The sequence below is a fragment of the Panthera uncia genome, chromosome X (genome assembly GCF_023721935.1).
Source record: "Panthera uncia isolate 11264 chromosome X, Puncia_PCG_1.0, whole genome shotgun sequence".
In the NCBI taxonomy this organism is placed as follows: Eukaryota; Metazoa; Chordata; class Mammalia; order Carnivora; family Felidae; genus Panthera; species Panthera uncia.
This window is the reverse complement of record NC_064817.1, coordinates 11,414,404-11,442,078: the sequence shown is the minus strand read 5'-3', so window position 1 is coordinate 11,442,078 and position 27,675 is coordinate 11,414,404. Positions and strand designations below refer to the sequence as shown.

Sequence of the window (27,675 nt, the reverse complement as noted above, 5' to 3'; positions counted from 1 at the left end):
GAGTAAAATTTTTGCAGCCTTTCCAGAGGGCAATTTGTAAATGCTTCAGTAGTCCTATCTCTTGGTGTAATGTAATTTATCCTAAGGAAACCATCAGAAACGTGTGAAAGTATTTAAGGAGATCCACAGCAGGATTGTTTAGGATTCTTTTAATCGTGCAAAATTAGGGAGAACTTTAAAATCCAACAATTAGGGATATGGTTGAATAAAACTGATAGATCCGCACCATGCAGTGAGAAAAGTAAGAGGGTTGACAAATTATGAGGTTTTGCATAGGAAGAAAAGCATATTCAACTGCAGCCACATATGATCTGTGTAAAAAATATTTGTACACATCCGTAAGAAGAGGAAAAAGACTTAAGCAATGCTCCAGTGTTGGTTATCACCAAGGGTTAGGATTACAAGTGATCTTCACATTATCTATACATTTTGTGTCTTCTATGCTAAACACACTGATTCTCAGAGAATAAAAGTATTTTGAAATAGGGTTCTTTCTGCCGGACTTGCTAATCCATCGAGCTCAGAGCCCTCTACTACCCAAGTATGAAGCAGCCATCACAAATAAGATGTACGATCATTTCGGAACAAAATCGGTTTATTTGGATTTGGGACTCTGCATTGTCCTGTCTCTGCTGCCTGACCTCCTCCTGCCACGACTCCTGGACCTGGAGGAACTCTGGCTCCGGCTGGCCCGGATGCGGCTGCCATCCCTTTTTCTTCCTCTACTGCGCGAACTGTGCCTCTCGCGACTCTTTGACAGGTGTTTGTGAGACTTCTTCCCCCGGTGGCTGCTTCTCCTTTTCCTCTCAGCTTCCCCGTTTCTCTTGTAGGAATGCGACGGACTAGGGCTTCTCCGCCTCCTGGGCCTCCCGTAGTAGTCGTCGTGGTGGCCCATCCTCTCTCTCCTGTCTGAGCCCTTGCCAAATGAGGAGCCAGTCCGATCTGGAGACAGGTAGATGTCTCTGTTAGCCTCCCAAAACTCATTGTTGGGATTTCGGAACACGTGGAGAAAGTTGCAGTGTTTTCCTCTCGGACACTGTTGTATTTCAAATAAACCTGCAATGGCACAGTGAGGAAACAGCATTTACTGCTGGCACTTGATCCTTTTCAGAGGGTACACTGCCGATGTTTGGAGGTGATAGACCTATTTTCTCCTGCGTATGTGAAAGGGGCTTACAGGGGAGCTTGGGTGGTTGATCGGTTAAGCGTCTGATTCTTGGTCTCGACTCACGTCATGATCTCATGGTTCGTGGGATCGAGCCCCGCATGGGGCTCTGCACTGACAGCTCCGAGCCCGCTTGGGGTTCTCTCTCTTCCTCTCTCTCTCTGCTTCTCCCCTGCTCTGTCTCTCCATAAATAAATAAGAAAATAAAAGGGGCTTACATAAATTGATGGCATAGCTCTGGTTCCCAGAATTTCAAAAATATTCAAATGCTCTAACAAATGACACTGTGAAAAGGTAACAAGCCAGAAGTTTTAATTAACCAGAGTCTCCTGTTCCCCGACTGCATGACAGTGTGCAGTGCAAGCGAACAAATGGTGACCACATCCTTTTTTTTTTTTAGAGTTGCACCATCCCACTGATGGACAGTGTAAATCCCTAACACTGAACACCCAGCCCTTCGGAGTCCCTGCCTTACACTTTAAGAAGATGGTAAACACTGGCCAAATGCTTTTAAATTTATACCAAGTGCTTGTAATATAAAGGATTCTTGTCAAAGGTAAAATCTATCTGAACGATTCAGAGATCCTCGTGAGGTTTTCAAACTTTTTTTTTTCAATCGGTAAATTCCCCAAATATGGAAAACAGTGAAAAGTGAAATCCCTCCACACCACACGTTATAAACAAAAAGTCAGGATGGACCAGAGTCCTAAATGTAAGATGTGAAACCATATGACTCTTTGTAGAAAACATACAAGTAAAATCTTTGGGACACTGGGCTGAGCCATGGATTCTTAGATAGGACACGAAAAGTACAAGCAAAAAAAGAGAAAAAAACCAGATTAAATAGATTTCATCACAACTAAAACCTTTTGTGCTTTACAGGACATGATCAAAGTGAACAGGCAGCATAATGGGAGAACACATTTGCAAATCCTATATGCAATAAGGGGCTTGTCTGCAGAACGGATCAAGCCCTCTTACAACCCAGTAATAGAAAGTCAACCTAATTAACAAGGGGCAAAGTATCTAAATAGACATCTCCCCAAAGAAGTTCTACAAATGGCCAATAATGAGGACACACGAAAACTGCTCAATGTCATTAGTTACGAGGGAATATCACAAAGTGGTTATTTAAAAAACGTGAAACCGTCTCCATGTCACACCCAGAGGTACCTCACTGAAGTCACACTGGATTCCCAGGAACCGACAAAAATAACCACCTTCGGGGAAAAAACAGTTCCGTCTCTTGCAGCCCACAAGCTTTCAAACGTAAGACGGAAAAGTTGGGCTTTCCAAAGGAAGGAACTCTAAATTATCACACACACACACCCCGCCTTCAATAAATGGCTTTTAAGTGACAGCATCCATTAAGACCACGCTGCCAAAGATAAAGAATTCAAAAATCATAGATTCTTTTTAATAGTAGGCTTTAAGCAGACAACTGTAAAGCCAAGAAAGGGAAAGGGTAAGAGAAGCACTCCCCTGAGGCACGGATCGCTCTCTTTGCTCCCGGAATGGTTCAACAATAGAGTTTGGCTAAGCCCATGTGACAGAGACGAAACAATAATGAGGCCTTCAAAACTGCCAGCTATTCAAAGGACAGACTCCTTCCTGGACGTGGCAGCCACACCGCGATGAGTCCGTCTGACTGAACGCACCCTCACCACACCCCACCATCATCGCTCTCCACTGCACAAACGCATGTCTTTCGAGCGAGGCAGGACATGTTATCATGTTTTAGGTGGCAAAGAGGACAGGAGATTCGTTAGGGATAAAGATGGGGAAACAAACCAAGCTTGAGTGAGGGGAGTCCCTCTGACCACCACGAGGAAGACGCGGCTTCCCACTGACACAACTCCCAGGCTTCCTCAAGTTTTAGAGCCCAGGACTGAGGACCAGAACACGGAGGTTCTAGCCTCCACTCTGCCACCGAGACACTGGGACTTCAGTCACCTCATCCATAAAGTGACCCACAAGTGTATTACAGATCTAAAACGGGAGGGCCTTTATAGGACGACCTCTGCTCGTCCGGTGTGAGGCAAAAGCTATGTTTCACTCCTTTAAAAGACCGCTTTTTCCCTCAAGAAAGCCCTCTTATACAACACTGGAACGAGTGGCGTAAAACCACTGTGCTGTATTTTACCACAAATTGCCATTTTCCACCGAGTCACCGGGCAGAATTCGCACTGGAGCTGCCGTCCCGCGTACCATCGCCCGTTAAACAGAGACAGGGCTGCTTGGCATTCTTCTTCCCTTTAAAAAACACACATTAAAGGGTGCATTTTACAGTAACTTTCTATTACGTAGATAAGCCCTACTGGTAATTAACCCTTCTAGTAGTTTATCATAGGACCACCAAGTCCACTGCTTTTACTCGAAGGAGTCCTCATGAGAGCATTCAAGCCCCTGATGCTCACAATCTATTCAGGAACACTTCGTACTAACCCTCTTGAGAGGTTCTGACGAACGGCCACCGGCCGGAGGCAAAGCTGCTTAAACCAAAGATCCGACCATTCAAAATGCAGACTGTCGGAGCCTCTCCTTTCTCAGCTAGGACTACTAGTTTTCTTATCACAATGGTTAATTTAACCCATTAGCCATGGCATGGCCCAAACCAACAGCAAGACTGGCAGAAATGATACACCGATTGCTTTCTCAGTGGGCCAAATGCACGGAGATTACTTGGGGCTTCAATTTCTGGCTCTTTCACTGTATACTTTGCTGTTCTCTATTCTAGATCCCCCTTTCCAGTTTGTATTTTAATTATTAAAACTATGTAAGTAAAAAATAACCATTGCAAAAGACTCAAAACTATGTAAGTGTACAACGGATAAAATACAAATGCATTTTCAAATCCTTTCTATATAGATTTCTATATTAGCTCTTGATATTTACATTTTTAAAAATACCATGCATATGAAAGCGATATATTTAGTGGAAGAACCCCAGATGGCAACATAATCACAACACTATACCATGACAAAACGTGAAGATGTTTATGTTCCAAATACTTACGATTGGTACTGAACATACACATTGCCTCTCAGGTGAGGTTCCAAGTTACAGCTGACCTAAGGAGCAATGAAAAATTTGATTTAAAAAAATGGAGGAAGGGGCACCTGGGTGGTTCAGTTGGCCAAGCGTCCGACTCTTGGTTTCTGCTCAGGTCACGATCTCACGGCTTGTGGGTTCAGGCCCCACGTTGGGCTCCATGCTGACAGTGCAGAGCCTGCTTGGGGTTCACTCTTTCCTTCTCTCTGCTTCTCCCCACCTCGTGCTCTCTCTCTCACTCTCAAAATAAATAAATAAAACTTAAAAAAAAATCTTATGAAGAAAAATGAAGGAAAAGAACCCCCCACCTCCCAGGTCATCATAGGCATCTTGTCCAGAGTAACACTACCAAGAGTAGTTATCATTTGAAGATTCCAAAACCCAGATACGATACCACTCACAGGTCTATTTAAGGCATGCTTCAGCACACAGCAGTGTTGCAGGCCCCAATTATTTGATCCCTGTTGATATTAGATTCATTTTTCATAGATGTGAAATGCTTCACACATACATAAAAGTATAGAGAACAAAAATCAACCCATACATACACCACCCAGATTCAACACTAAGGCTTTCTATTTTTGACTAAGAATGTTTAAATATGCAAAACATGAAAGACCCAGTTGAAACCCCTTCTGCCTATTTTCCCTCCCCCATCACACGGAAGAGCACCAGCCTGAGGCTGGCGTATCCTTCACATTCCAAATGGAAACACACATACAGACAACTGTCTACACAGAAACACACACACATAGCTATATGCACACAGACAGGCATATACACATATAGGCATGCCATAAAATACACAGGTATATTATGTATAGACAGGTCTATTATGAATAAATGGGGATATTTTTCATGAATATATGGGTATATTTATGTTTACATATGCAAAGAAACTTGTATATGTATTGACAAATAATGTATAGTATTGCTTTGTACATTTAAAATTTTTACAAAAATAGCGTATATTTTACATTCTTTTTTCAAGGTATCATCACATAAACATGACTCATTTTAACTATATGCTGGATAGATCAAATTTTCAAATTTATTTAGCTACTCCTTTAAATGATAAATATCCAAGGTGCTTCCAATTTTTCATCAGCAAACAGTGCTGCAATCGGCATCCCTGAATGTGTCTCCGTGGGTAGGATCTCTCTAGTATGCATAATTAGAAGTGCTGTCCCAGTTAGACGTACCTTCCACTTCACTAAGTATTGACAAAGTGCTCTCTGAAGTGGTTTTGCTGATGGACACTTCCTCACCCAGTCTTAGTATTAACAGAATTTATAACTTTTCACCTGATAGGTGTGAATAATCTCATTTAATATGCACTGTTCTATTACTAGTCAGGTTGAACATTTGATCATTTGCCTTCAAAAATGACAAATCTGGACATACAGATCAATGGAATGAAAGCTCAAAAATATACCCACGATTATATGGTCAATTAATTTTCAACAAAGGAGGCAAGAATATGCAATGGGAAAAAGTCTCTTTTATAAATGGTGCTGTGAAAACATGCAAAGGAATGAAACCGGACCACTTTCTAACACCATACACAAAAATAAACTCAAAATGGATGAAGGACCTAAATGTGAGACCTGAAACCATAAAAATCCTAGAAGACAGCACAGGCAGTAATGTCTCTGACATCAGCCAAAACAACATTTTTCGAGATAAGTCTCCTGAGGCAAGGGAAACAAAAACAAAAATAAACTATTGGGACTTCATCAAAATAAAAAGTTTCTGCACAGCAAAGGTAACAATCAATAAAACTAATAAAAGGCAACCTATGGAATGGGAGAAGATATTTGTGAATGTCATATCCAATAAAGGGTTAGTATCCAACATATATAAAGAACTTATACAACTCAACACCCAAAAAACAAATAATCCAAGTAAAAATGGGAAGGCAGGGGCACCTGGGTAGCTCAGTCAGTTAAGTGTCCGACTCTTGGTATCAGCTCAGTTTGTGATCCCACAGTTGTAGCTTCAAGCCCTGCATCGGGCTCCATGCTCAGTGTGGAACTTGCTTGGGATCCTTTCTCTTTCCCTCTCTCTGCCCTCCTCTGCTCGTGTCTCTCTCTCAAAAATAGATACTAAACCTTTTTTAAAATAATAAAAATGGGAAGACATGGCGGCACCTGGGTGGCTCAGTAGGTTAAGCATCTGGCTCTTGGTTTTGGCTCAGGTCAAGATCTCATGGGTTTGTGAGATGGAGCCCTGTGTCAGGCTCTGTACTGACAGTGTGGAGCCTGCTTGGGATTCTCTCTCTCTCTACCCCTCCCCTGCTGTTTTCTCTCTCTCTGTCTGTCTCAAAAATAAACATTAAAAAAAAAATGGGAAGACACTAACAGACATTTCTCCAAAGACATCCAGATGGCCAACAGACACACGAAAAGCAGCTCAACATCACTATCAGGAAGTGCAAATAAACACCACAATAAGATACCACCTCAAACCCGTCAGAATGGCTAAAATCAAAAAGACAAGAAACAACAAGTGTTGGCAAGTATGCAGAGAAAAAAGAACCACTGTGTACCGTTGGTAGGAATGCAAACTGGTGCAGCCACTGTGGAAGACAGTATGGAGGTTCAAAAAATTAAAAATTGAATTACCATATGATCCAGTAATAGTACTACTGGCTATTTACCCACAGAAAATGAAAACACTAATTTAAAAGGACACATCCACCTTTATGTTTATAGCAACATTATTTACAATAGCCAAATTATGGAAACAACCCAAGTGTCCACTGAACGGATAAAGAAGACGTGGTAATATACAATGGAATGTCCTTCAGCCATAAAAAGAATGAATGTTGCCATTTGCAACAACATGGATAGAGCTAGAGAGTAGAATGCTAAGCGAAGTAAGTCAGAGAAAGATAAAGACCATGATTTCACCCATATATACAATTTAAAAAAATAAAGGAAAAAAAAAGAAACTGAAAAACTAGAGAACAGATAGTTACCAGAGGGGAGGTGGGGTGGGGAGGGAAGGGGGATGGGTGAAATGGGGGAAGGGGATTAAGAGTACACTTACCTTGACAAGTACTGAAAAATATACAGAATTTTGGAATCACTATATTGTACACCTGAAACTAACACTGTATGTTAACTATGGTGAAATTAAAATAAACTTAAATTAAAAAAATAGGACTTGTTTTTTTATTTAATGGTATAAGAAGGTCCTCAAATATTGATACAAATGTTTAGCTTTTATTTCAAAATGAACCTACATTGTTACAATTTTGTTCTAGAGTATTTTTATTAGAATATCCACAGAGGCAGATCCATAATGATAGCTTCTAACCCCTTCCTTAGAAGGAGGACTAAAAGGCCTGGGGAGGCCATGTCAGTTACACCAGCAACTTTAGAGATCATTTAATCCAGTGGCTCCCAAGGACCCATTAATTTTCCATGATAAATTCAGTATTTTGGAAATTTTCTTACCAAACACCTTTCCATTTAGAACTTCCAATGTGATTAGCATGAGCTTGGCCAATAAAATTCTAAACCAGAAAAAAAACCACGCCATGGCTAGCGGGTGCAGCCCATTAGAACGAATGGTGGGGTCCCCACTAAGCAGGTGGAAGTTTTGAAAGCAGCCGCACCACTGACTTCACAGAAGCAGTATAACGTAGGCCCACAGGTGGTCCCACAGATCAGAAGGCACTGATGTAGTCAAAGTCCCTCCCCTTCGGGATGAGGCAGAGGCAGGAAGAGGTAAAATGACATGCTCAAAAGCCCAGAGCTACTCAAAGCACGCAGACTCCTCGGTCGTGCTGCTAATGTGCTACTGTGCCGTGTGGGGCCGGCCCTTCCACTCTCGTGTTCGCTGCCTGTGTCGAGAAGCGGTGTGAAGACTGGAAGGAAGGTGCACGCCACAGAAATAAAACATAAAGGGGGAAGAGAAATTTTAAAATAATTTTTTTTTTAATTTTGCACTCAGTGGACAGAAGTATAGCTTTGGCTTCTGTGAGTGCTGCTGGTGCTTAGCAATTGCTCTGTTCCCTGGCTATTACACCTTGCCCCTGGTCAGTGCCAACGAACACGGGGAAAAAACAGGATTTTATTCCTTTTTTTCCCCTCCAAATTATGGGACGTTTTCCCCACCCTAACACAGCAAAATCATTCAGGTTCGGAACTGATCAAATCACAGATGAGGTAGGAGGCCATGCTATGCTAGGATTCAATTCCTGGGTCCTGAGAGCAGCAGCTATTGACCTCTGCCTTTATTCTTGCCTTAAGGAATGTTCTCAAATAACTATCTGTAACCCGAAATGCTCTTTTTTTCACCCAGGATGCTGCACCACAAGCCATGATCTGGAGAACACCGTGTTCAGTATTGAGAGTATTGAATGAACAAAAACAATGTCAAAAAAAGGAATCAAGGTTTCTTTTCTAGGGTAGCTCCAGAAGACCGAATAGGTTCCTAGGATGGAGATTGCAAGCAGGCACCATCAACAAAATGCAACAAATTCAGTAAGTGGTGTTCCACTGTATACACTGCGGCTCTAGGTGAGATCCACTACAGTTGGAAGGGAGGGAGTGCATCCTCTGTCATACACAGCCTCTAAATGAATGCTGGGATGGTTATGTGCAGGACCTTATGCTGAGAGTTCATAGGCTGGGAAAGAGTTGGACTATAAAGGTACTATGAATACATGAGAGATCCTTCCATCCATCTAGATCCTGGAATCCAGGAAACAGCACACTAGTACACAGGACTTCACACAGTCCTCTACCGCACAGGCACCGACGCAGGGGGGAGGCCAAGGAAATCACATTTGAGCGCCTGGGTGCCCACCAGTGGACTAGGCGCTGTACCATCACACACACCCAGCCCAGGCAGGGAGCCTACACCCTAGCACTCATGTCCTACGGGTCACGTTGGTGGCAGGTGAGCAGTCCCCTCCTTCATGTGCATTGTGCACGCCCACCTTGAACTGGATCACTTTCCCAACGTTCTTGAACTCGGGAAGCACGTCATCATAGAAGTCCAGGAACTGCTGGTAGGTTTCCTCTTCACTGTACTCTAGGCTTGCATCAGGGTCATAGTCGTCCCTTCTGCACTGCTCCATCCCAAATGTCGTAAACATGCTTTTAATCAGAAGTGTGGGACTCGAGGATGGGAAATTGTGTTTACGTGAGCACCTGCATACGAAAGGGAGACTTAAATGCAGCAGTCCAATAGTTACAGTATCAAAAGCTCACTTTAAACTTTGGGATAGAGACCCAAATAACTTGGTTGTTTCCACTTGCAAGATAATAAGCCCTATCCAGATGTCCAATTTCAACACCTAAACTGTTCTAAGACTGACCAATATACTTGCTTTCATGAAGATGTAAAGTTGCGAATTATTTCCAAGTTCATATGCCATTCAGCTGCCTTTTGGTGATGCTCACAAAGCCTCCTACGTGTAAAAGTGCAGGAAAAAAAAAGGTCCGCTGCCATGACAGATTGTGGTGACAGCACGAAGATACCGGATGTGGAACTCATGAGGAAGGTGAGAACAATACGATCCTGGTTCCATACAATCTTCAACTAACTCCGTGCTTAGAGAATATAAGAGTTTCGAGCTAACGGAATACTTCAATTTCACATGTGTATAGCATTTCATGGTTTCTGTGGCATTTTTATATTTCTTCCTCTGATCCTTGCAACCCATTAGGACAGTCAGGGCCAGTATTTTCCCCACTTTGCAAAGAGGGAAGCTGAGGCCTAGAGAAGCATACTTATCCAAGTCACATGGCTGGTAAGAGAGGATTCAAGAGATCTGAGTTCACCTGACTAATGCCTGTTCATTATATGGTGTGATGAATGCAATTAGTTTTCATGTAATGAAGAGGGTAACCATTATGAAGAACATTTTTCTTTTCACAGTTTAAACTGAATCATGTTATACCTGAATATTTTAAGTCTTTTATATGAGTTTACTTTATTTACTTCCTTCTCCAAAAATGAGGGGCAAAAAATGTAGTTCAAGGTTCTAAATCATCAAATTTTCCTGATTAGATTTCTATTAAAAAATTCGTTGAGGCAAAATTTTCAAGAAAAAAAAATCCCCACAACTTAGGAAGAAAAAAAGCTGAAGAAAAAGGCAAGTGTTAGAAAAATCAATGGCCTTGAAATGCCTAAATGTTGAACTCCTACTCACTTTCCACATCCGTAATACATCTGTGCACCGAGGGAGACAACGCATACAGAGTACCTCCCATACATCATACCCAGTACAGAGATGCACAGTGTCCATTAATGTGAAATGTTCAAAGGACCCTCCTATATAGATTCAGTTAGAAACCTTGTGATGAGATCCATCTTCCCAAGTAGAGCTACCAGCAATACAGAGAGTGAAACCTCAACCTGACTACAAGTGTTGGTGGTGAATCAGAATTTTCCAAGTACGAAGCACATAGAGACTTCAACAAGAAACCAATTTAACAAGGTTAAAATTCTGCTCATGGGATTATTACATCTGAATGAACTTGGCTCTAATTCCCAGGGTGTCAAATGAGCATTTGAGTTTTGGAACACAGCCAAAGTCCCTGTCTAGGGAAAATCCCCACTTGGCCTGGAGACAGTCCATACAATCGGAGTTCATTCGGGGCCAGCCCTAAAGCGCCTACTGAGAAGTCCTCTCAGACAAGAGAGATCTGGGAAGGCAATCTAAAGGTGTGGTACCAAACCTGTGTGATTCCCAGAATCACTGGAAGGAACGGAGATTTCTCAGGTTCTGTTCCAGACCATCTGTTAAGAGCTCAGGGTGGGAAACCCATATTTTCACAGTAACTCTCCCCACCTGATACTGAAGGTCAGCCATGTTTGCGAAGCCATGGTTTAGGCTTATCAAGCAGTTAGTTGAGTAGAGAGTAAGACTGCCATGAAATCACATAATAAGACATTACCCAAGCCCAAGGTCGGCCCGTGAACCATATGGTCTCCAGATGCCCCTCAGGTATAGCCAACTGACTACACCTCTTTTTCTCTTCCTGAGGGGGCACTCAAGGTCCCCACTACCTTTGTCCTCCACAGAACCAAGTTACATGCTGAAATTAGGCTGCAACCATTTATTGAAGGTCTCTGTAAGAAACATTTTTGGGAAGGGCACCTGGGTGGTTCAGTCAGTTAAGCGTCCAACTTCGGCCCAGGTCATGATCTCACAGTTTGTGAGTTCGAGCCCCACGTCGGGCGCTGTGCTGACAAGTCAGAGCCTGGAGCCTGGTTCCAATTCTGTGTCTCCCTCTCTCTCTGCCTCTCCCCCCACTCATGCTCTTTCTCTCAAAAATAAACACAAAAAAAAAATTTAAAAAAGAAACATTTTTGGGAAAATTTTGTAAGCAGCTGTTAATAAAACATCTATCAAAGTGTCCATCTTCTTACTCCAGGTCTTTACGCAGTATTCCGTGGGAGAAACATGTAGAATCTGATGCCTGGAAAATCTCTGTCTTTCCGGAGATACCACTCATTCTTCATTTTTGGTAAGAACTAAGTGAGCCATTATCTGCCCAGGCTATGTTACAAACCAGGGCCAAATGTACCGCCCATTCACAATAGGTCACTTTCTCCTCCCTTCCTTGTTCTCCATTTCTCTGGGTAAACTTAGTGCAGTAGATTACGAGCCTTCTTTAAATCACTCCTGGAAATCAGTGAATTATAAATATTCTGATAAATAAGTTTTACTTTTCATCAGCAATTATGTTTTCAGGAGGAAAAAAAATAGAACTCCCCTCAAAGCTGTGACTTCAAAAAGTATCAATTCCAGAAATGTTCTAGAATTGAACCGTGTACTAATTACGAAAACAAAACCACCGAAGAAATGCTTAGGTTATGGAAGTGTCGGTCTGATGATGGGACAAGCCTCAACAGCAAAGAACGGTTGTGTGAGTCTGGAGCAAGGCACCGCAGCCCTTTGTCGAGGAGGAACAGCTTCACTGTCTGAAGGGATGGTGCTGGATTTCAAAATTGCTCATTGCATAGAATCTGATTTCACAATTCATCACTGGAATGATGAAAGTACCCAAATGTTCCCAATTTCACGTGCCAAAGAAAATACTAAGAAATGTTCACAAACTAATCTGATCACTGCCAATTATCTCCTTGAAACAATTCTCAGGGCTGGGTTTTGAGAGCCTGACAGTCCGCTCTCCTTTCGGCAGACAAGTACTGCTGGCTGATTGCCTGAAATCATTTAGGCCATCTCCCCTTCTCTCATTTCTGCCCATCGAAAGGAGAATTTAGAATCACATGAGCACAGTCTTCAAATTCAAGGAAATGCTAGAGATACATCATAAACGAGAAGTCCTTCAGCTAGAAAACTTTAAACGCAATCTGGTTCGGCTACCCACACAAATGTGAATGTGTATCGAGTCTCAACAGTTCTCTTTGGTGGGGGGTGTTTAACATCAATTATGACTATTTCTTGATGAAATTAAGTAAATTTCAGGAAACACTTCTGAAGGTACAAAGGGGAATATAAAGTCTCTTCTCCTTTCCCTAGTTCCCAGTTCCTCAAGAGGATGCTTCCAGTACTGACCGCATCCTGTGAGCCCTTTCACAGATACTGTAGGTTTACACAAGCCCGGCTCTAAATTGTAAATGGAGCCACGCGTCCTATGTTAGTGGCTCTCAATCCCAGGGCGCATGAGAAATGTCTGAGGGCCTTTCAAAAGTAAGGCTGCCCAAGTCTCACAGATTTACTCAACTTAAGGTAGGACACAAACTTTTTAAAGCTTTCTAGAGGATTCTAACGTGCACCTGGATTGAGAACCATTGCTCTTAAAAAATGTAAAAGGGCATGAGGGCTTAAATGAGAAATGAAAAATAAAAAATAAGAGAAAGTTCATATTTTCAAAGAAGGAAATGAAACTCATGGCATGGATAATTTTATGAATCAAGTGAGCAACAACATAAAGTTTTCTCATTAAATACATATGAATTTGCTTATTCATATCCCTTTTGGGATTAACAGGATACTAAGAAATGATTAGATCTCTTCTGCCGAATGCTTAGTAATAATCAGATTTTTGTCTTGGATAGATTAATTCACCATTATGAATTATTTATCTACTTTGAGTTGCTCATTCATAAATAAGCCAAATTATAAAAATCATCAACGCCTGGCATATACCATTTAAATATCTGCTAAATGAATGAAGACACTGACACTTAGTTCTCCACATGAATGTCCTGTTTCAAAAACACTGAGCCACAAGAGGCGGAACTGAGTGTCTCAGAGAATGTGGGCAACCAGAACACAATGAAAGTAGCAGCAAACACTCAAGACAGTGTTTGCCGTGTGCCCACCACGGTCCTCTGTGCTCTCCCCGCACGCGCTCCTCGCAGCCTCACAACTGCCTCCCTTGGAAGGGAGATATACCATTTTTAATCCCCATTTTAGAAATGAGGAAGCTAAGGCACAGAAAGTTTAAGTAACTTTGTCTCTCTTTTTTTTTTTTTCTTAAGTAACTTTCTCAAAGTGACAGCTGCTAAAGTCAGTTTCTGCACCCGGGGTCTGTTCCTCCGTCAGAACAGACAGACTGAGAATGGAGAATTACAATACTTTTCCTCACTCCCTCCGGTCCTGTCTTTCACAGATAGCCCTCTGGGCATGCCAATTTTTTAAATTTAAATTTTAAACTTTAATTAATTAACTTATTATTTTTTTGAGGCATGCCAATTTTTTAAAGCCTCTTTTGTGCACAGTGTCGGCCATTCAAAAAAAGAAAGCCAAGCTACTCCAGCGTATTGAGTTACATCATTTCCCCATCCAAACCGCCCCACGCAGACCCATGCAAGCACAGGAAGAGAACGAAAAGCAAAAGGTCTTCGCGAAGCCGTGGAAGGAGGGCAAAGGAAGCCCGGTCAGAGAACCAGCCTGAGCCCGCCCAGGGAACGGGTACAGGAGGAACAGCGGGCTGCAGAAGTGGCAAGAATGCAGCAGGTACCTGATTGCAAACATGTCAAACTCAAGCCTGTGATGCTCCCAAAAGAGGAACTGAAAACCCTCGACATTTCAATTCATGATAAAGCAAAATTAGTTACCTATCTCCAAATCTGCACGCTCCTGTTTTACTGTAGAATGGACAATTGGCTCGGTCTTTCTCCATTATCCGTAAGTCCGTCGGTGGTTCTGGGTTTTGCCATGTGGCACCATTTTCCAACTGTTGAAAATAACCATGACTTTACTGGTGGTGTAAACATCCACAAAGAACTCAATGTTTCAAACATATCCAAATATTTTGGCTAACAATAAAAAATCGAGTTAAGAACATATACACATGGGTCATAATACACAATTGAGACTTCACAAACAACTGTCTGGAGACACGCACTGGGTGTTTGTTGGCTCCCCCTCACTGCCCACAGCGGGCATCACTGTGGCTACCAGGAGCAGTCGCCAAGGTTTGCCTGCTGCCCATCCATTCTGAACAGGGTCAAAGGACTTGTCAGGGAGCCATCCCTGAGGGAACGTTACGCTGCGCTGTAGCAAATTAAACCGTCTATTTTGGGGAAACAGCGTGTCATGTTGCTCACACACACTTTAAGGACTATAAATAAGCAACATCCACAGGGCTGATTTGATACCATTTGCTTTTGTTCGTCAGGAAACTCCTGCCGTTGTTGTCGCTGCAGTTAAAAAGTCACAGAGCCACAAAAGAGATTCCAATATTCAGACATGACCTAAATAGCTTACCACAAAATTAACATTACTAGAACTGTTTTTATAGAAATGTTCACTAGTTTCGAATTCTGAATGGAAGGTTTAAAAATACCTCGTTTTCAGCCTGCTCCAGCATCTTCTGCACAGCTTCCTACAAATGGTGCAAACACAGGACTAATGAAAACGTGCAAGTCAGGAAAGTCACGTCTGGTTTCTCTGGTTAAGAATCTCAAGTGTAACAATTAAAAAAAAAAAAACAACAACCAACAACAAAAACAAACCACACACACAAAAGGCTTCAGGTTCTAGTTTGTTCTCTTCTAGCACAGATCTTCTGAAAAGCCTTCAAAGTACATATGGCTGAGAATGTTTATTCAAATAGGGCATTGAACAGCTCACATGGCAAAACAGTCTTATAAGTTTCAGTTATAGTACCATTTAGCATATTTACTCATATATACCATATTCTAGCTTTTAAGATGAGTGATCTAGTATTAGTGAATATTACAAAATGTAATGCTCAGAAACGTCATCACCACTTAAAAGAGGTTAAATCATGACATGAACAGTAGTAGTTCGGGTTGATGACAAAATCTCAAAGTTTTTGGTAGGGCAAAGGAAATCCTGCAATATGCCAGTCAATTCTGAGCTCACTGTCACTTAAACACATTTTTAAATCTTCTTGACAGACCTCTCTTCCCCAGCCCCCAAGAGCATGACCTAGAAGACTCATCCGTCTGGCTGCTGGAGAACTCTACCTGGCCACGTGGGGTGCTGGCTTAGTGTGCCCACGGGCACAGCTCTAGCTCTTTCCTATCCCCATCCACCTGGCTGCCCCACACCTGGTAACCGGTGCTGCCATTTGCTGGCTTGTTCCACCTAACAGCCTAAAAAGTAGAACTGGAATGCCTCTCCTTCTTCCCCTCCCTATCCACTCAATCTACAAGCTGGAGTCCCAGTGACTCTGCCTCCACACACCCCAAATCTGTGTGATTGATACGAATCTGATATGAAGCACTCCCCTTCAAACCACCATCATGTCCGATCTGGAACAGACTGTCTAATCGGTCACTCTATATCCACTCTTGCCTCCTTGGGTCACTGCTCCCTGCTCCCCAGCCCCCCTTCTTTACACAAGGCATCCCATCTGTTGGGATGCCTGGGTGGCTCAGTCGGTTGAGCGTCCGACTTCGGCTCAGGTCATGATCTTGCGCTCCGTGAGTTTGAGCCCCGCATCCGGCTCTGTGCTGACAGCTCAGAGCCTGGAGCCTGCTTCAGATTCTGTGTCTCCCTCTCTCTCTGACTCTCCCCCAGTTCATGCTCTGTCTCTCTCTGTCTCAAAAATAAATGTTAAAAAAATTTTTTTTTAATAAAAAAAAATGATCTGTTAAGGGTACAGATATAAATTAAATGAAGTCAAACCCTGCTTAAAAACTGTGTGATGGCTTCCCATGACACTTAACATAAAACCCAAACTCCTTCTCCCAATCCAGGAGGCCTTACATGATCTGACCCTGCCTACCTTCCTGACCTCCTCCCTAGCCCCCACCACTCTCTCCTTTGTTCTCTAAGATTTCAGACACCCTGACATTTTTTCAGCTCTGTGCTCAGGTTCTTCCCTCTGCCTGGATCCTTTCTCCCAAGATCTCTGCATTCAGCTCAAACATCGGCTCCTTAGACAAGTCTTCCTTGGTGAGGGCAATCTAAAAAAGTACATTCCGACCTAATCACTATTACATGACTCTGCTTTCTTTCTTTATAGCACTTACCATTATCTCAAAGCACTTAAAATTATTTTTTGCTTACTTATTATCTAGTTCCCCCATCTAAAACACTCGGGGAGAGCAAGGACTGTCTTTTTCACCATTCTACCTCCATCTACTAGAAAAGTACCGAGCATACAGCAGAAACACAGATTGCATATCTCTTTATACATGTTTAGAACCTACTTCATTCTACCTGCCTTTCCGTAATGTCTCACCAGGCTTTTTTTCAAACAAAAGCCTTAGTTTTTTTTAAAAAGAAGCCTTAGCTTTTATCTGATGCCAGAAAGACCTCAATTGAGAATATTCTACTGTAAAATGGGAATCAATTACTCTGTAAAATAATGACAAGCTCCCAACAGTTTTCCTGCCCCCTAAAAACCTAGCATGGTCTCGTCTGTAACGCAGCTCTCAAATAAGGGTGTTAAAAATCTGCACTGCAATTAACTGAAGGCCTGAGACACAAAAAACAAAGTTCACGGAGGCTGCTTCTACCCTATCACAACTAGGACAGACAAATCCATTTTTCTCCATGATAAGGTGACTACCCATTTTTATGCTATTCAAACTTGGGAATATGATGGAAAAGATACATCCTGATGAGTCAGTCAAGGAATGATGAGCTGTGGGATCTTGGAAATAAATCACAGCATTAAGGAACAGCAGCAAAACACATCAAAGCAATCTTTAAAAGATCCTGGAAGATATATACGTAGACCTCATACATTTCTTTCTTTAATGAGTGACTACGTGTTACCTACAATGACCTTGATAGCCAAGTTGGAAAGGGAGTCAATATTTAGCAACAAAAAATATTTCCTAATTCCTCAATATGTGAGTTTGTGATTTCTTTCAACCAATTCATTCTTGCTGACATGCCATAAGCAGCTAAGTGTCTTATTTACTAAATAAGTGTGGAAACCATACAAAATATTCTCTGAATGAGTCAACCCATATACAACAGAAGCTCAGAAAAACACTTTGGTGTGAATGTAAAGAGCCAGAGGAAAAAAAAAACAAAACAACACTTGCACTAGAGTGATACAAAGTATAAAGCAGGGGCCAGATGCTTGATTTTAGAAATAGTTTTATTGGAACACAGCCACAACCATTTATTTATGTATTATCTCTGGCTGTTTGCATGGCGCACCAACAGAATTGGATATTTGCAAGAGAGACCATACAAACTACAAAACCTAAAATATTTACTCTCTGGCCTTTACAGAAAAAGTGTGCCAATCCCTGGTATAAAGGGGAAGAACGTTGATTTAAGGTATCTGCCATTGCAAAGACCTAAAGCAGAGCATCATAAGGCAACTCTAATGTGTATCTATACAAAACAGGCCTCTTGCTAACCAGGAAAACAAAGTCCAAACCCTGATATGCCTATAGCTTATTCCTCAGCCCCAGCCCAGCCCAGATCTGCGCACTGAGAGGATACGCAGTGCGTTTATCCTCCTGTGACAGGAATCACCTCTCTTTCTCTCTTCTCCTGTAGCTTCTGCTCCTCCTCTTCTCTCTCTTTTCTCTGCTGCTCTTCCCATTCTTCCTTTAACTTTCTCTTTACAGAAAAAAAGAAAAGGAAAGGTAATTCTTCTCACACACTTTTTAAAAACATGTAACATATGGGGAAGATAAAGTAAAAGCTTTACCACTAGTAAAATGGATAATATCTATTCTTTTAAGTTCAAAACCCGTAACTCTTAATTAGAGTTATTTTGGTTAACTAGTTAGCTGGTTATCTGATGAATACCATACCTCTTGTTCTTCCTGTCGTTTTCGAGCTGCCTCCTCCTTTTCTTTCTTTATTCTGAATTCTTCTTGTGCTTTCTGCTCCCGAAGCAACCATGCCTCATGTAATTTTTGCCTATCAATGTAATGATGCAATCAAACAAAAGAAATCAGCATTAATCTACAAATACACCCAATGATAGCAAAATGATGAAGCTATCATGAAAGATATTTTCCAGAAAGCAGGTAAGTGGAAAGTAAGAGGAACAGAAGATATGAGTAGCTACCTTGGAAAAGCACTGCATCTCAGTAGCTCTTTTCCTAGAGGGTAACAGCTGAAAATCACTACGTGCACATTTGATACCTGTGACATCTTTTACATAGAACGATGACGCTACAACTTTCCCTTTAGGTTGACCATTGTGATGTTTAGGTGTCAATAAAGATGCCAAGTTTCGAAGCACCATCTAGCTTTTCCCGTTCCGAGGGTCCTATCCTTTCTCTTCTATGCGTTTTACAAGTAGTGATGGAAGACCGCAGCACCATGAAAACCTGCCATCTGCTGCCATAGATCTTTGATGGCTAGTCTAGACAGTTAAGACACTCCTGTGGCTTGCCCCAAGCACCTACACTGCTCGAAGAAGGGAAATAAAACTATACCTGATCTTGTCTTTAAAATAAAGCTACAGGCTTTAAGATGACAAGGAGTTATAAAAATAAATGAGCAGGTGTCTAGTTTATTTTTGAAAATGGCCAATTATAAAGAGTGATGTTATCTTAAAATGGCAAGCGTCTCAGACATCCAATAGCACAGGTTCTAATTGAAAGATAGGTTACATTTCAAAAGCTCAAAAGTCAAGCAGGTGTCTATCTATTTATTTACTTATTTTTAATTTTTATTTTGGAGAGAGGGAGACAGAGACAAAGCATAAGCAGGGGAGGATCAGAAAGAGAGGGAGACACAGAATCTGAAGCAGGCTCCAGGATCTGAGCTGTCAGCACAGAGCCTGACGCAGGGCTCGAACCCACGAACCATGAGATCATGACCTGAGCCAAAGTGGGACACTTAACCAACTGAGCCACCCAGGTGCCCCATGGTGTTTAGAACCTAGATTGCCATTTTGCCACTGAATTTGTAAAAGAGAAGTGAAATACGAGAAATGGTTCTTCAGCAATGTCAGGAGTTAAGTAAGGTTTTATGTCTAGTCTGGGGAACCTATTCACAGTATCAAATACCCTACGGGAAAACAGATTTCATTTCCAAGTACAGATGGTAGGAACACATCTTTTACCCATGGTAAAGATGGGCACACCGCATACATCAACATTGTAGGTTACATATAGATGTTTCAGTGTGTAGGACTCTAATTTATGAATCTTTTGAGGAATATATTAATTGTATACCAACCAAAAAAACAAAGTGCATATAAATCTAAGACCTCAAAAGAGTAAAATGGCACAAACTTTACAGTTTAGCAACTTGAATACAGTGTTGAGAACTAGGACTGCAGAGCTCTGGTCACTTAAGTACATCAAGTCCCTGCCCCAGGAAGCCTGGAGCAGATTCTAGCACGGCTTGCCGCAGTGGAAGGCTTGTCCTTAGACTGACCCCCAGAAACCCCACCCTCACCCCCCGCGAAAATGCCTGCCTGAGAAAGCTCAACACTGCCAGGAAAATGGAGCATTTGCTGTAGCCAACACAGGATGATCGGCCCTTGCCCTCCCTTAGAGCATTTACTAAAAAGGGCTTATGATTGTGAATAGGTCTCTCTCCAGGACCCGAGAGCCATTCGCTGGACATGCAGTCTTTAAGAAGGATAAGGCCTCTGTGTCCCAGCCTCTGTGAGAGGACAGACTCCTGAATTCTCTGCCTGCCTGCTGACAAACGCAGCTGGCCTGGTCACATTTACACTGACTGACCCTTTGTACTTCTTCACCTCTTGAATTCTCTTGGGCCCCTATACTCCTCCCGCTCTCTCCCTTTAAAAGACGCAAATCTCCCCTGCACAAATCAGAATGGAGCTTTCCCCTACAGTCAGGAGAAACAGGACACAATCTGTTCTCACCACTTTCAAGTCTGCCTGTGTTATTCTCTGATGCTATACATCTGCTTTAAGGCAGTACATAAAGCCATACGGTACTGCCAGAGAATTAGTTCTCTTGTTTTTCAACAACACGGTATCATGCAACTTGTACAGGAACCAAAAAACACCAAAGGAACACAAATATCTGTCTATGTGATTTAAAAGCAGCACCTCAAATAAATGGGAAAACAAAAAAGTGACTTCCCTATATCATGCCATGTATATCATCTTCATCGTAAGAGGAATCTAAAACAAGCAGAGTTATTACAGCACCGCCCATCTGCTAACGTGATGGTAAGTGTATACACCTGCCGACTCATTCCGTCGCCCTAATTCTATGAGGTGGGTACTATGATTGATTTTATTTCCATTTTATCTCCAGATTTAAGATGAGGAAATTGAAGTTAGAGAGATAAGCAACTGGAACACAGCTGGTAAGCGGCAGGGCCACGGCTGCAATGCAGCTCTGGCTGAATCGACTCCATGGCCTGCATCACCACTATATTTTCTCTTGGCATTTTGCTGATTGCACCTATTTACGTGCTTAGGTGGAAAATAGGAACGAACTACATGCAAAGAAGCAACATTCCCTACTAAACACACATAGCTAGAGGGTGTCTATAAAGTTTTCTACTCCTTTTAAAAAACATTTACTTTTTATTGTGGCAAAATATATGTACCATAAAATTTAGGATTTTAACCATTTTTAAGTGTACGGTTGAACAGCATTAAGTACATGCACATTATTCTGCACCACTTGGGGAAAAAAAAAAAAAACTACCCCCTGAAAAATATTGAGGAGAAAATAGAATATGTTCATCATCTTGCGATGGAGTAGGCCTTTTACAATCCAGACACCAAGGCCAGATATCACGATGAAAGTTGAGGACATGAAAATCAAACTATGGTAAGTAATGCCATAAGCCAAGTTAGGACTGATGACAAATGAGAAAAACATACATCATACATATGACAGATAAAGGATTAATATCTTTTTTTAAATTTTTCTTTACATTTTTTTTTAATTTATGTTGAGAGAGAGAGAGAGAGAGCGCGCGCGCACGAGGAGCAGAGAGAGGCAAGGAGAGAGAATGCCAAACTCTGCACTGTCAGCACAGAACCCAATGCGGGGCTCGAACTCATGAACTGTGAGATCATGACCTGAGCCAAGAGTCAGACGTTCAACCAACCGAGCCACCCAGGCGCCCCAACGATTAATAGTAATAATACTGCTTACACAACAAACTTTAAAAACATGTATCCCAAAAAAGAAAGGTACAAGACTTAATCTAAAATAGGTAATAAAATATATTAAAAAATACCAGGCTTACTGATTAAGAAATGTATATTTGAAACAATGCAATACAACTTTCACGACAGGAGGTTAAAAAATAGATGCCTAGTGTGAGTGAAGGTATGGGGATATGGGCACCTCGATTCACAGCTGGAAGGGCTGCATACTGGGATGCCCTTTCTACCCAACCACCGACATTTTACATGTACTTATCCTTTGATCCCAACAATTCCGTTTCTAGGCATTTTCCTGAGTAAAAAACAGGACAATTACCAACGATACATAAGCGTGGATACTCATGGCAACTTTTTACTGAATTATAAAAAATACCTAAGTATAAATTAATAAATAATAGGAAATTCATAGTAAATAATAAGTGAACGTTATTTAATAGCAAATAACCTAAACGTCCATCAGTAGAAAACTATAAATTATAAATAAAGAATTATGCCACATTCAAACAATGGACACTATGTTGCCACTGAAACTGTTGAATCGGGTATGTGAATCAACACTGAAATATAGGTCCTGGGGCGCCTGGGTGGCTCAGTTGGTTAAGCGTCCAACTTCAGCTCAGGTCATGATCTCGAAGTCCATGAGTCTGAGCCCTGCTTTGGGCTCCGTGCTGACAGCTTGGAGCCTGGAGCCTGCTTCAGATTCTGGGTCTCCTCTCTCTGCCTCTCCCTGCTCATGCTGTCTCTGTCTCTCAAAAATGACTAAACATTTTAAAAAAATATTTGAAATATAGGTCCTATATATTATGCAAAAAAAGCAATTTAAAAAATGCATAAATATCCTCCCATTATAGAAATAAACATGTATAGTACATTTACACGCTTAAATTTTTTTTTTAGAGAGAGAGAGCACAAGCAGGGGAGAGAGACAGAGGAAGAGAGACAGAGTGAATCTTAAGCAGACTGCACACTCAGTGCAGAGCTCAAAATGGGCCATTTTTTTAATTGAAAAAAAAATTTTTTTAACGTTTATTCATTTTTGAGAGCCAGAGCATGAGTGGGGGAGGGGCAGAGACAGAGGGAGACACAGAATCCAAAGCAGACTCCAGGCTCTGGGCTGTCAGCACAGAGCCCGGTACATGGCTCGAACCCACTGACCACAAGATCATGACTTAAGCCGAAGTCAGACACTTAACTGAATGAGCCATTCAGGTGCTCCCCCGACCCCCACTTACATTTTTAATGGTGGCTATCTTTGGGTGTGCTGATTTCATTGAAGCCCTTTCACTTTTTTACACTTATTTCAATTTCTCTTTCAAAAACATTTATATATTAGCAAAAATAGCGAAAAATACTTCCATTTAAGAAAAATGAGAACATCTAACTTTAGTCTGTCAAGTAGAGATTTAAATAGTTTATCCAAGGTATTTTATAAGACCTATGCTGTATAAGATATTATAAAGACCTGTACTAGTTCATAAAGACTTATAAAATTCAAATAAAACAACTGGGTTCATGAGGAAGTGCTCCGATCACTGCTGACCTCTCTATCTCCAACAGCATCTCTTCTTCTAGGTGTTGTTCTTCAATAAAAGCATCCTCCTCCTCCTTCTGTGAGAGTCCTAAGGGAATTTAAATGTTTTATTAAACGATCTGAATATTGTAAAACCTTGGTCAATGATTCAGAAAGAAAAAAGAAAAAAGATAAAAGCTAATCTTTACAATTATGGTACGAACCTGTTTTTAAAGCCTTCTAATAATAAAGGGTCTAACAATAAAGGCTTCAACCAAATGTGTAACAATTTTGATACCCAAAAAGAACAATAATGGTAGATAACACATTAAATTTAAAAAATTAATTGATGCTTCCATCGTCATACTCAAAAAGGAGGTGGGGTGTGAGAAGGAACATTCATTTTTACAGAAAAACGGCAACAAAAAAAAATGTAGAAAGGCCGTCATTTTTGCAACCCCCACTTAAGAACTATTTAGAAAAAAATGCTAGAAACATTGGATGAAAGCTTGTTGGCAAGAAATTTATTTACCCCACCTCAAAACATGAGCGCACGGACGAGTACCAATTCCAAAGGGGGAATACCCTTTTCCGTGGAGCCATCTGATTGGTGACACTCTGACCGCTCCTAGCGTTACTAAGAGCAAAACAATGTGACATCACAGGCCCCCTGAGGTGTGCAATGACAGGTATACAGCATCGGCTTTGTAGTACTTGTCACAAGGAGTATAACTGTAAGCTAATCAGAAGATAGGCTAATCCAGAAGTCTGGGTGTTCCACCAGACAACTACTGTGGGCTTTGCACAATAATCAGTCTTGGTTTGGGAAAGTTCCAGTATGGCCTATATATCACAACTGAGGTATTGTTCCTTTACTTGGCTGCAAGTTTGATATTGTGGTTTTTATTCTTAGGAGATGCAGGATGAAGTATTTAGGGATGAGAAGTCATGATATCTGCAAATGACATGCAAAGAGTTCAGAAAAAAATGTGTACATATGTATCCATATATATCAAGAGAAAGTAAGGCAAATTGTTAACAATTGGGAGATCTAGATGAAGGGTTCGTGGATGTTTATTGCACCATTTTTTCAACTTTCTGTACACTGGACCATTTTCAAAATAAGAACATAGGAAAGTATTTTTAATATAATAAAAACTTTTATCCTTTCCTAGTCATAATTTAAATTTGAGAAAAAAGGAAGAAAACTGAAGTGATCCTAAGGAAATATAACAGAAGATCTCAGACTTAAAGGAAAAAGATTTTGTATCTGCCACATATATGTTGAGTACAGGTCTAATCAAAGGCACACCCAGTCCTAGATAATTTACTTAAGCGACTACACATTATTATTTTAGCACCTGAAATTAAAATAGGTAAAAAAAAAAAAAAAAAAAAAAATTAGGGTAAATCCTAACTCACACAGAATAAAATCTAATTATTCAGATCATTAAATGATCTAATTTACAGAGAGGGCCTTCCAAAGAACCTGGCAATGGGGCTATGATTGATTGACTTACAGAGGTATTCCCATAGAGTAGACATTGCCCGGGCACAGATGATGCTCAAAAACATGTTGCCTGACTCACTCAACCCCTCCATCCTCTCAAAGTCAAGCTCATACTCCTCAGAGGTGATCACTAACAGTACGAGGTATAGCATTTGCTCTATACGTACAATCAAATATATGTAAGGATATATATAAGTATAGTATATCTAACCGTATTATACATATAACTGTACATATTGGAATCAGACAACTTGCTTTTTATTCTTAATGTCACCTTGGTTTCTGAGAAGGCAGCTCATTTCAGGCTATTTCAAGTAGAACTGGATGCTAAAGAGGCTTCTTGTAAATGAGCGGTCAATATTCCAGAAATTTCTACCACTCAGTTTCCAACTCACTCTTACAGAATATCTCTTCTAGCTTACTGGGTATTGTTTGCCCATCTGACATGTGCTACAATTAATAGCAGTGTTTGGTAGGCCACATTATTCATCAAGCACCACTAAGAATTAGGAGTTGGAGTGGGCCAAAGTTGGGGCAGTAGTCCCAAGACAAGTGCTTAGTCTTGGATCTGCCATTAGCTATACAATCCTGACCAAACCAGTGACTGCATCCTTCAACTGACTGAACTGCCAAAGGACATGACCAGATTGCTTCTCCACAAAGGCTCACTCCGAAAGCACTTTGCAAAGTCAAAGGGGGCGGGAGGGGGGGGGGGAATGAACACAATACAAACAGGTCTAGGATTTAAAACAGGGAAGATTAACAAGTTAAAAAAAAAAAGTTATGTTGGAAGAGAACAGGTTAAGTACACAAAGTACTGTAGCTGAGATCGATAAGGGGAATGAGGGTGGGGCAGACACCAAGGACATCAATAACTGCAACCTGCCCTGTTTTTTCTTTTTATCCCTGAAGCTTTATCCTGCGTTTAGTGGTTCAGTGTTGAATGAGTAAAAGAGAGACACTAACACAGGTCCCAGGTAAACACACCACTCTTCCCATTTTAAATATTCCAAGTATTGCTACTAAAATAATTACCGGGCAACTCCAAGAGTAAATGAAATGTCTATAACTATGTTTCCCAAGGCCAGAGAATCTTGGTTACTTGAGGCCATTGCGGTGGACTGCAAGAAGTGTTTAGATACATTTTGCGGTGGAGTGCAAGAAGTGTCTAGATACATTTGTGCAATGTATCCAAATATCAAACCATTACATTGTACCCATAAAACTAATGCAGTGAGGACTATAACTCAAAAGAGAGAGAGAGAGAATTGTCTGAATAATCGGGGTGGCAACCCTAACACAGTACTGTGTTGCTTCAGTGCTTCCATCAGCCTCTATAATGACTATGTAACTTTTAAAACTGCGTTAGTACTAATTTCATTGTATTAAACAGGCAGGTTTAATATATAAATGTTAGATTCTGCCTTGTGAAGGAGAAATGACACCACAGCCAGTACAGATGAAGGTGCCACAGTATTTTAATAGGAATAAAAAAAACTGCTAAATAACCACAGGGCAACACTAGCAGTGGCATTCCAAACTCCAATCAGTACCATGATCATGCTTGTAAGCTTGCTTCACATCATCCCTAACATTACATTCACGTAGATTTGAATTTTCCTGGATGTGTCATTTCACTTGGTTTGGTAATCTGTAAAGACATTGTTTTCTGGTCAGAGTTTCGTATCCAGTTTTGCGCTCAGATACATTTAAATGACAACAATAATCGGAGCCCACAAAGGGTCTCTTGTGTTACTCGAGAAACGGTGAGGAAACTTGGGCAAAAGGTCTAAACCCCTCGAGCCCTGCTGGTTTTACAAAGGGAAACGTTCACCGAATACTTACTATGTGCAAGGGCTGTGCTAGCTGCTGTAATTCATGATGCCTGCACCTGTAATACCGGATACTTCATAAATACTTACACACGACCAGGGGCGATTCACCATGACCTGTCCCCCCCCTCTTTTTAGGACGTTAACAGCGTTTCGGAAGTGGGTCTAACCTAACGGCACCCGGGAGGCAGGGGCCGCAGTAATTTTTCAGCGCGTACAATACTTGGCTTCCTTCTGGCACCGGGGCTTCAAGTCAGGACGGGAGCGGAGACAGCAATTTCGGACACACAAAACGGGCTGGGGAAATTACCTGAGTCTCTCAATCGAGCGAGTTCCTGCCGCCGTTTCTTTCGTTTCTCCTTCTTCAGGGCGGCTCTGAACTTTTTGTGACTGGAAGATTGAGACACGCACACGCCAGCATCACTTGACCGCACCTGCGGCGCTGCCGGAGCTTTCCGCTCCCCCCACCCCTTCCCGCCCGCCCGCCCGCTCCGCGCGCCGTCTCCTCGGCGCCCAGTACAGGAAATCGCTCGGGTGCCCGGGAGTGAAATCTTGCCTCCCGTGTTTTAATCACACAACACGGATTTACTCTCGCCTCGCCGTCCCACAAGCAGACGGCAGGTCTTTTCCATCCCGCCCCCCGGTCCCCTCCTCACCTCCCCGAACCCACAACACGCGCCGGTGACAGGCTGGGGCGCGCCCGAGGAAGTGCTCGAGCGGCCACGGTGGCTCTTGCCTGGCCCAGCTCCCTTCTCCCTCCTGCCTACACATCCTCCATGTCCAGCCTCGGCCAGCTCCGTCCCCTCTTCTCGTCAGCTCATCTGTCACAGCCCAGCCTACCTCGGTTTCTCCGGAAACATCATCTTCCCGGGCGCCGCCATGTTGTCAGGGCAGCCACGCCCCTACGAGCTGGCCGGAAGAGGCCGGCTGACGAGCAAGGGAGCGGCCGCGCGCAGGCGCGTGTACCGCGGGGCGCCCCTGGGGAACAAAGACGCATGGCGCGTGGGGGTTCTGATAGGCTGCTGGTGTTCCGAAACCGCACAAGTGAATGTCTCCTTCCCGAAAATTCCTACCCCTTCCTGAAAGTAATTCTTCCCTCCTAGCGT

At 42.0% G+C, this 27,675-nt stretch overlaps 1 protein-coding gene across 2 annotated transcripts; it reads right to left on the bottom strand.

Moving 5' to 3' along the window:
* Positions 1-6: 6 nt before the first annotated feature.
* On the bottom strand, positions 7-27,508 carry ZRSR2 (zinc finger CCCH-type, RNA binding motif and serine/arginine rich 2). Of its 2 annotated transcripts, none has more exons than XM_049643494.1 (11): positions 26,880-26,961; positions 26,583-26,628; positions 23,258-23,336; positions 18,410-18,518; positions 18,126-18,212; positions 15,001-15,039; positions 14,270-14,388; positions 9,168-9,381; positions 4,181-4,236; positions 3,309-3,418; positions 7-1,056 (listed from the first exon to the last, which is right to left on the bottom strand). In XM_049643494.1, the coding sequence occupies exons 3-11, from the start codon at positions 23,275-23,277 to the stop codon at positions 596-598; spliced, it is 1,215 nt and encodes a 404-aa protein (XP_049499451.1). In that variant the 5' UTR covers positions 23,278-23,336; positions 26,583-26,628; positions 26,880-26,961; the 3' UTR covers positions 7-595. The 2 variants fall into 2 exon arrangements, with proteins under 2 accessions (XP_049499451.1, XP_049499450.1); XM_049643493.1 differs by lacking the exon at positions 26,583-26,628 and adding an exon at positions 27,410-27,508 and having other exon boundaries at positions 8-1,056; positions 26,880-26,959.
* Positions 27,509-27,675: the final 167 nt, after the last annotated feature.